The sequence below is a fragment of the Megalobrama amblycephala genome, linkage group LG3 (assembly GCF_018812025.1).
Source record: "Megalobrama amblycephala isolate DHTTF-2021 linkage group LG3, ASM1881202v1, whole genome shotgun sequence".
NCBI lineage: Eukaryota > Metazoa > Chordata > Actinopteri > Cypriniformes > Xenocyprididae > Megalobrama > Megalobrama amblycephala.
In genome coordinates, this window is record NC_063046.1 from 17,070,868 (window position 1) to 17,086,222 (window position 15,355).

Consider the following 15,355-nt stretch of genomic DNA (forward strand, 5'->3'; position numbering starts at 1 on the left):
AATTGGCAGATTACATTCCAGTCATTGTACAACATCTGCTTTCACAAATGTAACAGCTTTCTGCTTAATTTCCAGATTTCAAACAACAGCGCCAAAAACTGTGCTGTTAAAACTGGTAAATAACTGCATCACTGAGCTTCTGTCCTATTTTACCACATGTCTTACCACAAGCCAATCATGATATTTGAGTGACATGTCACATGCTTACAACTAAACAGCGTGGAGCTCCTTCAGAGCTTTGTGATTGGCTCAAGCTCTTTGTGATTGGCTCAAGCTAAGCGTAAAAAAAGTGCATTTGTTTGCAGACAGATGAGGTCTGAATCCTCAAAGAGACCCTTGAATGTTTTTCAAGTTGCTGTCAACCTATAATCACTTGATGTCTACTAGACAGCACACAAACTTTATAAGTCAATATGTTGAGTGCACAAGACAATAATTAAGAAGAACACTATGTCAAATTTTTTAAATGTGCAGGGTCGACTTTAATGACAATTTCATTTCATGTTTTGAGAGACAAGGACGTTTATATTTATGGACTAATGGACAACTGTCTTTATTTTGGTCTTGTTTCTATAGCAACTTTGCACTTTGCTTTAAAAAAAAAAAAACGACGAGTAATTTGCTCGCTCATCCTTAGCCCTGTAACCTAAAACTAGAGACAGCCAGTGAATCTTTGCAGAGAAGCATAAAGGTGAAATGATAGTGAAATGATGCTTCATCAGAAGCAATTGGGCCAATTTTGCTCTATTAGCTAAGGCAGAGGTGAGTCAGTCCACTTTGGATCAGCGTGTTTTTTTTTTTTGTGTGTGTGCGTGTGTGGTTTTTTTTGCCCCGTTTATTCAGCTGCAGACCTGAAGCAACACATTAAAATTTTTTACACTAGTTAAAATGAGTTAAATGAGCTGAGTATTAGTATGTATTGATGTTGCATTGTCTTTGTGGGTGGACACAGCAACAAACAAACATACAGCACTAAATATTTTTAAATTTATGAATAAAATTAGCATAATTATTAGCTGGTTGTTCAAATGAGAGGCTCTAGAGGAGGAGGAGACCAGAGAAGTGGGTAAAGCATGCAAACAAAATATCTAGGTTGACAACACAAGGTCTTCATATAGATCACTTCTGCTGCAGTGACAAACTCCATATAATTAGGAGTTATTTTATTACTATATTAAGAGCACAGGCATTCCCGGGATAGGCCTGAACATACAGAATTTATAGATGACAACATATTCCAGGCTAAGTGAAAAATGCACAGACACAGAGAGAAAGGCATGACTTTCTGAAAGGAGGGTGGACACTGGGCACTTTTGTACAAGCACAAACAATAGCGGCCTCATTTCTGCCTAAATTACCCCACATGTGAGGACAAAAGCACCAGACTCCCACACAAACATAACCGCAGAGCTGTCAGAAGTATTGCACGGCCTGAACACTATTGATGCTGGAAAAGTTCTAATGTTTAGTTGTCGAAAACAAAAGTGAATAGCAAATGGATGTTATATATTCCATAGCCACACTACTTGTGACAGCCTGTGATTAAACACGTTTTATAGCAGCCACTACATCTAAAAATCAGTTGAACTCTGTTTTGTTAAACTAAGCTGCTCTCATTTGACATCAAACTGGGGAAATGCCCAAAACTTTTGTTTGTTGTTCCACAAACAACTGGCTAGACAACAAATTTAATTTCTTTGGAAGTCAACCAAGCCTCCAGGTATTTCACAGTGACATTTGGATACTATACTTTTTGAAGGTGAAAAAGATAAGTTGCCCTCGGTATGCTAGTTATGGTTCTTTTCATGATATATGGCAGCCTTTCATAACATATTTACACTTCCTTCAAGATTTTGCCTGTTGACCAAATTCATTTGAATCATCACCATTCCTCCCCCAAAGATTTTTTTCCTTTTCTTTTTTCTGTTGTTAAGATATTGTTGATGAAATCCGATGGCTCAGTGAGGCCTCTATTGAGAGCAAAGCCATTGAAACTCTCAAAATCCATAAAGGTACTAAAAACATATTTGAAACGGTTAATGTGAGTTCAGTGGTTCTATCTTAATATAATAAAGCAGCAAGAATACTTTTTGTGTGACTTTTCAACAAAATCTATATGGGCCGATTTCAAAAGCTTCTGAGCTTTATGAATCTTTTGTTTCGAATTAGTGATTTGGATCTCCTATCAAACAGCTAAACTGCTGAAATCATGTGACTCTGGCACTCCGATTCACTGATTCGATTCATTAAGCTCAGAAGCAGTGTTTTGAAATCGACCCATATAGATATTGTCATGTTGCCAATTGACCTAATAAGTTGCAAATTGGTCCTCCAGCTGTTCCTTATATGTACATTTAACTTTTCCGGCCTCTTATTGCTACCTGTCCAAACTTTTTTGGCATGTGTAGCTCTCATGAAATCCAAAATGATCCATTTCAATCCATTTCAAAATGTCTCACTTTCAACATTTGATATGTTATCTATATTCTATTATGAATAAAATATAAAAGTTTATGAGATTTGTAAATTATTGCATTCCTTTTTTATTCACAATTTGTAAAGTGTCCCAACTTTTTTGGAATCGGGTTTGTATGTTTTTAGTACCTTTATGGACCTTGAAAGTTTGAATGGCTTTGCTCTCAATAGAGGCCTCACTGAGCCAACGGATTTCATCAACAATATCTTAATTTGTGTTCGGAAGATGAACAAAGGTCTTACAGCTGTAGAACGACATGAGGGTGAGTAATAAATGACATTATTTTCATTTTTTGGGTGAACTAACCCTTTAAGGCAAACCATGTGCATATTCATTTGTCATTGCTGAGTATTTTCTCCTTAAAACTGCAGTGGAAAAGTCTCAAACCCGCAGTTTGAAATCGCTGGTGTTACTGACGTCACAAACTATTTTGTAACCAAATCACGTCAACCTGCTGACGGGCTTTAGTACATCATTAACAGTGAACTAGCAGGGGAGTCTCAAGAGAAGCCAGGTTATCCCGGTATATTTTTCTGTTGATATGAAAAATCGTGTAGATTTAGCAATATAGCGAGTGTATGATGTATATTACGATGTTCATGAGCTATATGCCTTTCTCCACTTATGTTCTGAGTTGTTCAAAGTGTTTGTAAGGATACGGATTGTTAGAAGGCAGCTGTCTGACACCGAGATGTCGAAAGGGAACATGGTTTGTGTGACATTAGCAACACATTATTAGCTGTTTGATAACGTAGTCAAACAAACAGTTAATTATATAATTACCATTATGTGTCCCGACATTGTAAAAATGATACCATTGTGCAGCATTTACCTCAGTAAGTTGACCAAGTGGATCTCTGAGTTTGTGCGAGTGAGTGGGGACGGGGCTAATTAGCATATTCATCAATCCTTGTATACTAAATTAGCACGTAGAGTTACATTCATGAAAAAAGAAAAAAAAAAATTCACAGGAAAAACATTTAAATTTTGGTGATCAAAGATGTGTTTTAAGGGATAAAATTATTGTCTACAGGGGGACTTTAAAAAAAAAGTTGCTTCATTATGTTTATTTACATTTTTTTTTTTACTTTCCACTAAAACATTTGCAAAAAAAAAGAAAAAAAAGAAAAAGAAATATTTTGTAGCAATGTAAAAATCTTAATTCTCTACTTTTAATCAATTTAATGTATCCTTGCTAGTAAAATACTGATCCCAAACTTCTGAATAGGAGTGTACACTGACTATAACGAAAAAAGTCAATCTTAGCACCCACTTTGCACCTGTTTGAGACAAAAGACTGACTATGTTCATTTCCTAATTCTATAACATTCAACAACACAAAATGTGAATAGTGAAAACCTGTCTGTTCAGATCACTATTCAAGTCTTTCGACAGAAAAAAAAAAAAAGAATAAACAAACAGCCAGTTTCTGCTCCATTGTTTGCACCTATAGAAAGGTCACTAAGAGCTTTAAGTTTTCATTTTGAATGTACCACCAATCTTGAACACAATGCTGACTGATGCATGTAAACTCTATTTCTCAGCCCAGCCAATACAATAAAAAAGTAAACTATTTAGAACATCATCAGCTTGTGTGAATTTCATCTTGCCACCAACACTATTGACTGAACAAATTTAATCGAGGACACAAGATGAATGCAGGATGAAACATTCCATTAAAAATACAATCAGTATGTCACTTAAATTAACTTTGTATATCCCTAAACACTGAAGCATGAAGTTGAACTGGGTGGTAACACAGGACAGAAAATTACAGGAAGTGGAAACAGCTTGGCTCGTGATTTATTATGCTGCGGCAGGGTTCATAGAGCCTCTTGTGAGGGGCCAACGACCTTTACACTCCTGTTCCTACAGCCAACACCATATAAGAGATTACAGGTAAGGCTCTGTGGAGAAACCACACGACTAGGGATGCACCGCTAAGTATGAGTACCGATACTTTTTTTCTAGTACTCGCTGATACCTATGCCTGTACATTTATTAATTTCTTTGGGATTTTTTTGGGATGTTGCAGTTTTCCAAGCACAACACAGTGAGACTAATGAATGTAGGACAGCTTCTTAATTATTACTCTGATGAAAAAATAATAATTTTTATGTGCATGTCACAAACTTGAACAAATATTTTAGTGTCCAATAACCTTCAAAGGGCATAATTACCAATATATATAATTGTTGTTATATAAAAAGAAAATTTACAAATTACAAAGAATACAACAAATACTACAGAGATACAAATTAAATAAACTTGTTTTTCAGATACAGTAGGTTTATTTACCATGTATACATTTATTTAACATATTTTGTTGTTTTATTAACATTAATGACAAATATAGGCTACGGTCCCTTTAAGACCGAATCCATGGATACTGACACATATCCTGTTTTCACCCAAATGTTTACGTCCACTTAAGCCATAACCAACTGTATTTTTGTGAGATACTCCACACGATGGACATTTTGACAACTATGTGTGTATTTGACCATTCAGGCGCAAGGAGATCCGATCGCGTGCTGTCTGAGAGAACTGGGATCGCGCGCAAGAAAGAGAGAGAGCGCATAAGAGAGAGAGGCTTCTGGTCTGTGTCATCCAGTGTGATTCCGCCTATTCCACCTTCACTAAACGATAATGAATTGTGATTGAAAGCATGCAGTTCGCAATGCGTGTGTTGTCATCATTAATTTTGAAGTATTTCCACACCTCTGAGGCTGACATTGTTTCTGCTGCTGCCGCCGGTGTCTCTGTGCACGGAAAATTCTGTCAGTTATGTCATGTGAGGTATCGGGGGTATTTTTACGAGTACGAGTACGAGTACGAGTACAAGTACATGAGCTTCGTATCGGGCCCGATACCGATACTGGTATTGGTGCATCCCTACGACAAACAAGAAACTGACTAAGACCCGACATTTCAAACCACAAAAAGAATTACATGGTTTTTGGGATTGGGTTTTTGGGCTTTTAATACTATTCTTCAAGAACCTCTTCTCTAAAAAGATCAAATTTATATCAAAATATCATTTACAAAAGCCTACTCTGTATTTTGCCCATTGCAATGTAGCAATAAAGTTTGAACTCATGTGTGAACTATACTGGTCAGACAGGCTTTTGTTTTGCCTGAGCTGTGGACATTTGATGGTGGGTGTTTAACAGCATGAAGCATTGTTTCTTCTCATGCCAAGACCTAGACTACACTTATTGCATGTTTAAGAGGAGCTGAACTGAACCACTGGAAAGATGCTCTCCTCTTCATTTCTGTCAACTTAGAAACCCCCCCTCACACACCACTTATTTTCAAGTAAGTAAGTGAGCGAGCCTGGAACTCAGCAGTCAAATAATCTTCACTTCACAAAGAGCTTGAGCTGGCTGAAAGTGATACTGTGGCAAAAGGGACTGGCAATTTGTCCCTGGAACACAATTAAAGGTCTATCAGACAGCATTGTATTGGTTCCTTTCTCTGGTCAGAGTTGTTTAAATCTAAGAGAAAATACAAGTTCTGAACAACCGAGCTTTACAGTGCAGAGGGCAAACAGTCCAGGAAAAGAGTCAAATTAAGTCAAATTAATATACTATAAGGAGTGAGGTGTGAACACCAGACTGGGCCGTATCATAGGAGCACAGGGCAAGAGAAGAGAAGCTAAAACATCTGTTTGGTAACATCGCTCAGAATGAAAATGGTAAGAGCAAGAGTAATTGGATTATATATGTAGCACTATTTATAGACAGACAAATGCCAATCGTCTTCTTAAACCGGAAGAAACTACTGTAAAGAGATATATTTAGCAACGTCTGCTGGACAACAATTTATAGCTTACAAATTACGATCATTAGTTTATGACTCTGGAATAATGTGAAAAGTCCTTTCGTCGACAACGCTTTTAATGGTTGATGTCAATGTAATGCCAATATTTATATGATACAATTAAATGTAATAAGATGCACACATTCTGCACAAATGCACAAATTCTCTCTCATACACTGTATATTTAAGCAATAACACATAAGCAGGAGTGTTATTGTTTTGAATATCAGCTCAACTGTGATTTGGCCATAGACACAAAACTGTAGGTAACATCTGCGCTGATATTCAGTACCATATTTCATTTCCTGCTGGTTATGCACAGCTTTGAGGTCTGCAGCCTGTAACAACAGCAATGAAGCCAAACAAAATGGAATTACTCTGTCCTAAGTTGCAGCAACTGCAACACTATGAGGCTGTTCATACAGAGAGAGCATTTTTGTATTACTTTTACATGCACTAAACAGATGTATTTTACCATTGAGTTCGCCTTTTGTGTCTTTTTCAGTGTCTCGCTCATGACACAGTGTTTAAAAAAAACTTAAAGGCACAATATGTAAGATATATGCAACCACTAGGCCAGTGTTATGGCCTAGTTTGTTCAATTGAGTACTTACAATATCCCAAATGTTTCCAACTATTTGTAAATCTTGAGAAAAATTGCGGTTTAAACCAAGGATATGGGATGTGTCCGGGAGTCGCCTGTCAATGGCGTCATATCTGCGTTACCCTCGGTTTCACTTGGTTTTATTTTGTAGAAACCATAGAAACACCAAAGACGCTTTAATATATTACATGTTTTATTAGACAAGGGAACAACTGTTTGGTTACATTTATAGACAGAAAACGAATTATTGTTATATAGCTCAACATGTTTAGTCTTACTGTTTAAATCTAGTTTTCTTGATTTTCTGAGAGTACCATGCTTTTACCATGCCTCAGAGAAAAACACTATTTTGTCAAGTAGTTAAGTAATACAGCATTTTCATACAATGCGTTTTAAAATGAATTGCATGCCATTAATCAACACAAGCCACCCAGCATTTATTAATGATATTCTAAAATCGATCCAGCTTACTGCAGTGTGCAACAGTGTCTCACAGCAGCCGCCGAATGAATGCACAGAGTAACGTTATAACATAACTTTCAACATACTCAAATGTATCTAATATGATAAACAGCGCTGTGTTACCTCATACACTTGACCGGAAGAAGCTGAAACGGTGACTGGGGCATAATAAATTTTGAATAGGTGACCTCTAGCGGTGAAAAATGTACATATTGTAGCTTTAAGTTAAAATAAGTTCAACTTAAAAAAACACTCAAGTCGTTGCATTATTTTTTCAAGCCAAGCCCCGAGGGGAAAATGCATTGCACACACACATATACGTGTGCGCCAGTACATTCAGAATTATTGCATCATAACAGAATCAAACAAGTTTTCAGTTACAACACCATCAGCAGAAAACAGCCGATTATGATTAATCATGTGGGTTTGATGTTCGTTACGTAATACTTTATTCGGCAAATGCGTTTCCATCTCCCATCATTCGCATTAACCCTTTTTCACACCATTCCAAAGCCACCTCAAGCGAGCGTAAAAACTTACGGATTTTTATTTGAAATTTGGCATTTCCATCACTTGTTTCTGATGTGATACTTTAAAATGAGCATAAAAACAGGGTGATGGTCCTTAAATATTGTCTTGTGCTGTATTTGAAACAACATACAGTTATGCTTTAAGTTAATTAATACTGACATTGGGAAAGTATCATTTTGTAGAGGATGGCATTCTCTTGGCTATATAATTTATTGATGTCATGAACACCAGATGTCACTCTAAAAATCTACTGATAAAAAAATTCTCTAGTTGGTAATGCCTCTTGGAATCCCTTTACCAAGTAAATAACGTAAATATTGCATCATCTGTGCTGACTGTGGGGGTTTGAGGAGCTGAAAAAAACAAAACAGGGAGGGACACCCATGCAGCCTGAAAGGAAGTGATAAGTAAAGGTATCATTTCTAGTGGGTGTGTCCCCATTATGGCTTGTTATCTAAAATTCAAACACGTCGTTCACAAACAAAGATCGACTTTCTGTGAAAACATGATTTAAATGAAAATAAGGTGATGTTCATCACATCATTGTGGACAGGCATCCTTGAGCCTGTGTATGTGTGTTTAGTCCTGCCAAAACAGAAGGGAGAACACAGCTCATACAGTGCTGCAGGGATGACGTCAGTACCTGGAAGACTAGGCTAATACATCACTGGTTTTCCTATGGGGTTTTATAATAGGGTTTTTACAATTTCTAAAATAAGGTCTGTGATAACATAACTCGATGATACTTGAACGTTTTTCTCTATGAAGTAAATTTGAGACACTCTCACCCCAAACGTTCTTATCTAGTTATTTAAAAAAAAAAAAAAAGTATGTTTCAACAGCTTCAAAATTCGTTTTATATGGGTGCGTGTAATTTACATTGCAGAAATAAAATGTTCAAGAATCGTCAACTTATGTTAACCGCAGACCTTATTTCACTCATAAAATTGAATAAACCATTATAAAAACCCATAGGAAAGTCTTGAGGGAACCATTGGTGAATTAGTCTTCCGGGTTTTGACACCACTCTATTACTGCTTTGATTCATTTTTTGGAAGCACTATGCAGTATAGTGGTGATCTAAATTTACTACATAATGACCACATTCCCACATCTCCAAACCAAAAATGCCCTAAATGATTAACTATAATGATGAACATTTCTAAATATAAAATCTCCTATAAAATAAAGCAACTCTTTAAAAAATATAGTGCTAATAGCACTGGTTGGAGAGACTGAGGAGGTTGCCAGTCAACTCTGCTTTCAGTTATTCATTATTCATATCCAGCCTTTGGTAAAAATAACATCAAAGTTAAACATGCAAAATATGAAAATGCACAGCCTTTTTCAAGATGTACAGTTTGCTAATTTTGCAAAAGTACAAGCATGACAACTTTAGAGCTTTAGAGAAAAGAATATCCTACGACAAATGTACCATATTTTAAAAAAACATGACGTTACTTAAACCTAATTGGAAAATTAAATAAAAAAAAAAAAAAATCTTAATTGTAAATAAACATTCTAGCCCTAAAACATGAATTCACATTTTTTTCTTCAATTTCCATGCTCCATTCAAATGCTTATCCTGTTATTACATGAAAGGCCATTGTCGTCTGCCACTGGCGAGGAACCCGTTTCCTCTGTAAACCTGTGTTCTATTTATTGCTCTGATAAAGTCTCAACAATATCTTTTTCATTCTGAAACATCTGAGTATGATCTTTCACTGTCAGGTAGGCCTATCCAGAGGCCAGAATTATTGTTATTATTATTATTTTGCCAGCAATGAAACATGATATACATATCTGTCTAAAAGACAATGGAATGTAGCCTTACATTCTTGCAGTGCATCTGTCATTTTGCATTTCATATTTTTGTTTTGTTGGTTAAATGTGAGGAATTTTCCACATAAGTGCAGCCACAATGAGTTCTGGGGAACAATAAAAAAAAGCTTTAGGTAACCTATATAAAAATCAGAAAGTACATTTTCCCTGAGTTAGAAATTGCTTAAGCACTCCAGTCACTTACAGCAAAAACAGCATCAGAGGGAGTTTTGTTTACTTGCATAAACCAATTATCACTGGTGACTGTTACTGCTAGACCCTGGGCACATCATACAGGCCTTATCTTTGTGGGAGGATCCATCTAGCGAGTTGAAGAAGCAGCTAACCACATGAAAACAACCAAAATCACGTAACATTGCAAGCCGACCTACAAAACCATTTGTAGTTTAATGCATGGAGAAGTATTCAAGTTGCTCAACAACAAGCCATTTCATCACTGGATGGTGCAATATCCATCAGCTTTCCTCAGAACACACAGACACCACTAATCTCAAACAAATGACACTACATATAGACCCCGACCAAATACCTTCAGTCTTAATTCACTGCATGCAGAAAAACTCACAATGCTGATGGAAAACAGCTCTCTAATGCTGTTGATGTTGCAGGCACACAACATGTTTGAGTTGATATTCGAGCCAAAAGGGATGTCAGCAAAGCTCTTTATGTACAATTGTTTTCACAGCTGGCTAACAAAAGCAACAAAGAGCAACATCAAAATGTATACTAAACATTTAAACACACAGTAATGTGGTCAGAATATAGAGAATTAAACTTGTTTATGTTCTAAAATGGCTTGAAAATACTCTTGAGAATAAAGCTTCTCTTTTTTTTCTAAATACATAAATATATTTTTCATGAGAAATGTAAGAAAACTGCATATCTCAAAGATCACTGAGCATGTGAGACACTATTGGGATCTAGGTGATTTGTGAAAACAACAAAGGGAATGGCAGCAATGTATATCTTTAGCCCAGATCAACAAGATCTAACTCCAAATGCATTAAAAAACACAAAATCCCATAGAAACCTGACTAATAAAGGAATGCACAGTATTTTCATCCTGATATATCAGGATATTGCTACATACTAAGGGTGTAACAGTTCATGGTTTATAAATAAAAAGGGGAACAAAAAGAAAAGAAAATTGACCCGTACCATTCTCCACCCACGGCTCGGCACACACTTGCAACACGGTTCATCTTAAATCTGATTACACATCTATAATATGGTTTGTTGAAAATAACGCGTAAAACAGACAGGCCGAGTTCGGTTAATGTATGTTTCTGTCGATGGATACGCATTCTGGCTTCCCAATATGTTACAACAGCGATGATCAAAAAAAGTGGACAAAACTGTCACTCTTAGAAACTTTGTTCACTAGGAGTGAAGCATGCTCTAAAATGACAGGTCTTTTAGTAGGTTATGTCTTAAGTGAACATAAACAGTCGAGAAAGACAACGCATGTGTACAGTATTTGTATACTGGATCTGTGCTTCATGTCTTAAAGTGACAGCAAACTGCTGTCCGTTTTTAATGTTAATCAAACTAGGGATGTGTCACGATTTTCGAATATTCGATTAGTTGATTTAATTATAGAATATCGAATAGGTTGTGCGATTGTCGTCTTAAAAAAATCCTCATGTTTTCAGTGGCGCCCCCAGACAATTTTAATAGGGGTGGCCAGACGAGGCCACAGCAATTCTTGGGGTGGCAAAAAAAAAAATCTATATATATATATGTGTGTGTGTGTGTGTGTGTGTGTGTGTGTGTGTGTATATACATATACATACACGCAAAATCAATTGGTAGTTATTAATAGAATAATGAGGACACAAACCTTTACTTTACTTTATTTGCATACACATACCTACACCGTTTTAGTCCAAAAGTGTGCACATTTGTAGAAATACACATTTACCTGAGATTGCATTATGGTTTCATAATTACCGAGGTCATAAAATCTAGTTTGCTAGGGGGTTCGGGGGCATGCTCCCCCGAGAAAATTTAGATTTATCTGGTGTACATATGTGCATTTTTAAGACGTTTTAAGGCCAACAAATTGGATAACAATAGCTTTAAAACCATGTCAACAAATACATGCATTCACAGTTTTGAGGCAGCTTTAATCGCATGTGTGGTAATTTCATGACTTAACTTACAACAGAGCAATGACGGTCATTGCTCGTATTCTTTTGGGCTTTGTTTAAGCTATAATAAAGTAATTATGCAGCGCGCGCCGGCACATTTGCGCATGCAATTCTTGAGTGCGCGCCGCGAGCACAGAATAACGGCTGATTGGACCTGTTCATTTTTCTTAATTTTACTGACATAGTCTGACAATATCTCATCTGACCGCAGTTCACTGTTGTTCAACTGAAGCTCCCTCGTCATCACTTGTAACCTATCTTTTCCAATTTTCATTGATTCAACTTATTCGTTCAAAAAGCTGATTCATTCAGTAAACATTGCTATTTGTTGCTCAGGGACGCAATACAATGCTCTGGATTTGATCTGAACTATATTCGTTGGCGAAATTGTGCAGAAACAGGCAATGATGTCTAAAATGTAAACATGAATAAAATTTATATAACATTTGTTATGCTGATATCTGGAGAAAAACGGCACTCTTCATGTGATATTTATTAACACAGTGAAAGCGTGCACTCTAAATGCGCACCGACACTAGTCTAATCTACAAGACAACATCACATACAGGGATGTCAGATCGATTGTGCATCGTTAAAACAACAATTATGATAAAATCGTAGACTAAATATATCGCACACCCCTACCCTACCCTCTTCACAGTATAAATAACATTTGAAATTCAGGTCTGTAGACATTACTATTTAGACTATTGGTGGCAGTAAAACAGCTACTCTGGTGGCGTCAGTCAATCTATCTTTTTGGTGGCATTTTATTTTCTTTCACTTCATGAACTTGTGAATTTACATTATGCATTTAAATTAATAGTACCCAATGCAAAATTATACTGGGTGGCCACAGGGGTGGCCAGAGTTTATGCAGGGGTGGCCGTGGCCACCCCTGGCCACCCCTTGGGGGCGCCCCTGCATGTTTTCAATGGTGACACGTTCATGTAACCAGAGGGTGGCGCGCGCGCTGCCAATAACGCACCTAAAAAGCTGTCAATCAACTCTTAGACAACAGCAGAACATAGAAAAGCGTGGCATATAACAGAGACGTCAAAATCAATGTTCACACGACACACGTGCCGTCATTCAAGCTGTTCACAATGATATAACGCGTTTAGGCAGCCTAAAATCAATATGGCTTGAGGTAGGCTTGCTGCGATAGTCGGTGTTGCCGGTGTTCAGGAACAACATCGGTATCATCACTTGTCACCGCTCCCGAATTGGCGATAATTTGAAAGTGAAAGTAAAATTCCCTCGGTCATTCATGGTGCGTGTCCACTATAAGGTGCCGGACTGGACAAAAGCGAGGCGAACGCCGCGAGCGAGAGACACTGATAGTCCACTGGCGAAGAGCGAGCGTTTTCAGTTTATTCATGTGGAAGCTCAACGTAGGAATTAATTGAAAGCACTCGCTCTGCTTCGCACTGTTATGAATGGCCGTGCGGATTTTACTTTCACTTATATTAAAGAACATATTAATATGTTTCAGCACATTACAATCATTATATGGCTTGAGTTAAGACAGCATATTCCCCAATGAATTAAACAGTTTATCAATATCATACAGATAGAAAGCGTGAATGGTCTCTCTCCCTCTCTCTGTTTGTGTGTGCGTGCGTGCAGGGGAGGGGTGCGATTTTCGAATAATAATCGAATAATTCCCAGCGATTTTCGAATATTATTTTTGCTTGAAATGCCCATCCCTAAATCAAACAACAAAAGACAAGGAAATCACTCACTGCTCCTGACTGAATAGCTTTTGTACCTTTATGATTAATCTTTATTTAATTTATACACTGAAGATTATATGCAATGTTGTATTGTGTGTATTTGTGCTGTTGCTTTAAGTTAAATTATTTGTTCTTATTTTCTTTATTTTTATTTAGTAGTAGCCCTTTTTTCCTCTGAAAATAGCACATACCGAACCATACTCATAAAACAATGATAAAAACTGTGAGTAATTTGAACTGCTACTCCCCTACTACATACAATTACACTTTTAAACATCTTGATTAAACACACTTCTCAGAATTAGTTATTTTCAGCAGCCCAGAAAATGTGTTTGTGAAACGACAAATAAAACAAAGGAAAGGCAAAGATAAAGTTCACAAGCACTGTTCTAATGCCATCATTTCCTGCCTGACACCAAGGGTGTGTTTCAGTAGAAATCTGAACTTCATCTCATGGAAACGTGTGTAACAATCTATGGTGAAATTCATTCCTTGGAGGGTCAGAATCAGCTCTGTTGTCTAACCACAAACAGACATGCTTATCCAGCTAGCTAAAAGGGGACTTACAACAGATTTCTATTGTTGGTAAACAATAGAAATTATAGTTACAACAGACTAATCCCAACCCAAACTCTAATCGTGAATTTAATACACTGTAGAACGTAAAGGATTTGTTTGTTTTTAACTTTTTGTTAGATTTTGATGTAAATTTGTCTCACACATACTTTTGTAAAACACAAATGAACTAGACAAATACGAGCGCTGAGGTGACCTCGTCTCTTTGAGTGGAATTGATTACAGGAAAGGTGTAAGTTAGTGTCTTTCATTTCGCACTCATCTGTTTTTTTGTTGTTTTTTTCTTTTCTGACATCAACTCAGACAAACATTGCGCACTCGACAACGCACTTCTGAAATAACAAACCAAGGCAAACAGAACAAAAACGTATAAATTGAACGAATTCAATATCTGTCTCCACTCTGTGAATTCACTCGTCAAGTTAGCTAGCTGAGTTGCCTTTGACAGCTAGCTAGGACATTTATTGTTATTCTTCTGAAATATCCCACTCAAAGTCATTATGAAAACTCCTCACCACACTGCCTATTAAAAAATGCTGCTTTGTGAATAAACCTGAAATTCCACGTGTTTAACAGTAAAAGTTGCCTATTTTTAGTGTTTAGTTTTACTTCCGCACTCACGCTCAGTCTCTCTGTGCTCACCCCTCCCATACTAGCTCACTTCAGCTAAAGCACAATCCGATTAACCGTCACTTTTTCCAGAACTAAAGCAAAACCCACTTACCTTTGGTGTCGCTTAAGCAGTATAACAGCATCAAGAATTTGAACAAAACCATATCGAGTAAATTCATCGCTCGCACATTGACACCGAGGCTGGTTTGATTGTTAGTTTAGCGGGTCTTAAAGGCGCAGTCGCCCTCGGTGAGTGTGTGTATGTGTGTGTGTGTATCTGCTGCTGCTGTGCGGCCTCAGCTCCGCGCTTGTCTCTAACGGCCTGACGTCAGGCGCAGGCAGAGCGTAAAGCCACGCCCACACCTTCTCACAACCACAACAGGACCAAAACACTAGAAAGACACGAAAGTGTCCACCTGTAGAACTTAATGGAATAAATTATATTGGAGAAGAATATGACAGCTGTTTAAAACTAAAACTAATTAACATTAGTTGTGGTTCTTTGCGACACTTATGCAAATTACTTATACCGACCGTGAGTATA

General features: G+C 37.1%; 1 protein-coding gene across 2 annotated transcripts in view; it reads right to left on the reverse strand.

Moving 5' to 3' along the window:
* Nucleotides 1–15,116, reverse strand: part of adam10a (ADAM metallopeptidase domain 10a) — a 76,030-nt gene extending 60,914 nt beyond the window's left edge. Inside the window, exon 1 of one of the 2 annotated variants that reach the window (XM_048184317.1) lies at nucleotides 14,924–15,116. In XM_048184317.1, the coding sequence (XP_048040274.1) occupies nucleotides 14,924–14,990 (67 nt within the window). In that variant the 5' untranslated portion in view covers nucleotides 14,991–15,116. The remainder of the gene's footprint in view (nucleotides 1–14,923) is intronic. The other variant, XM_048184318.1, reaches the window with a different exon arrangement.
* Between the last annotated feature and the right edge of the window lie 239 nt (nucleotides 15,117–15,355).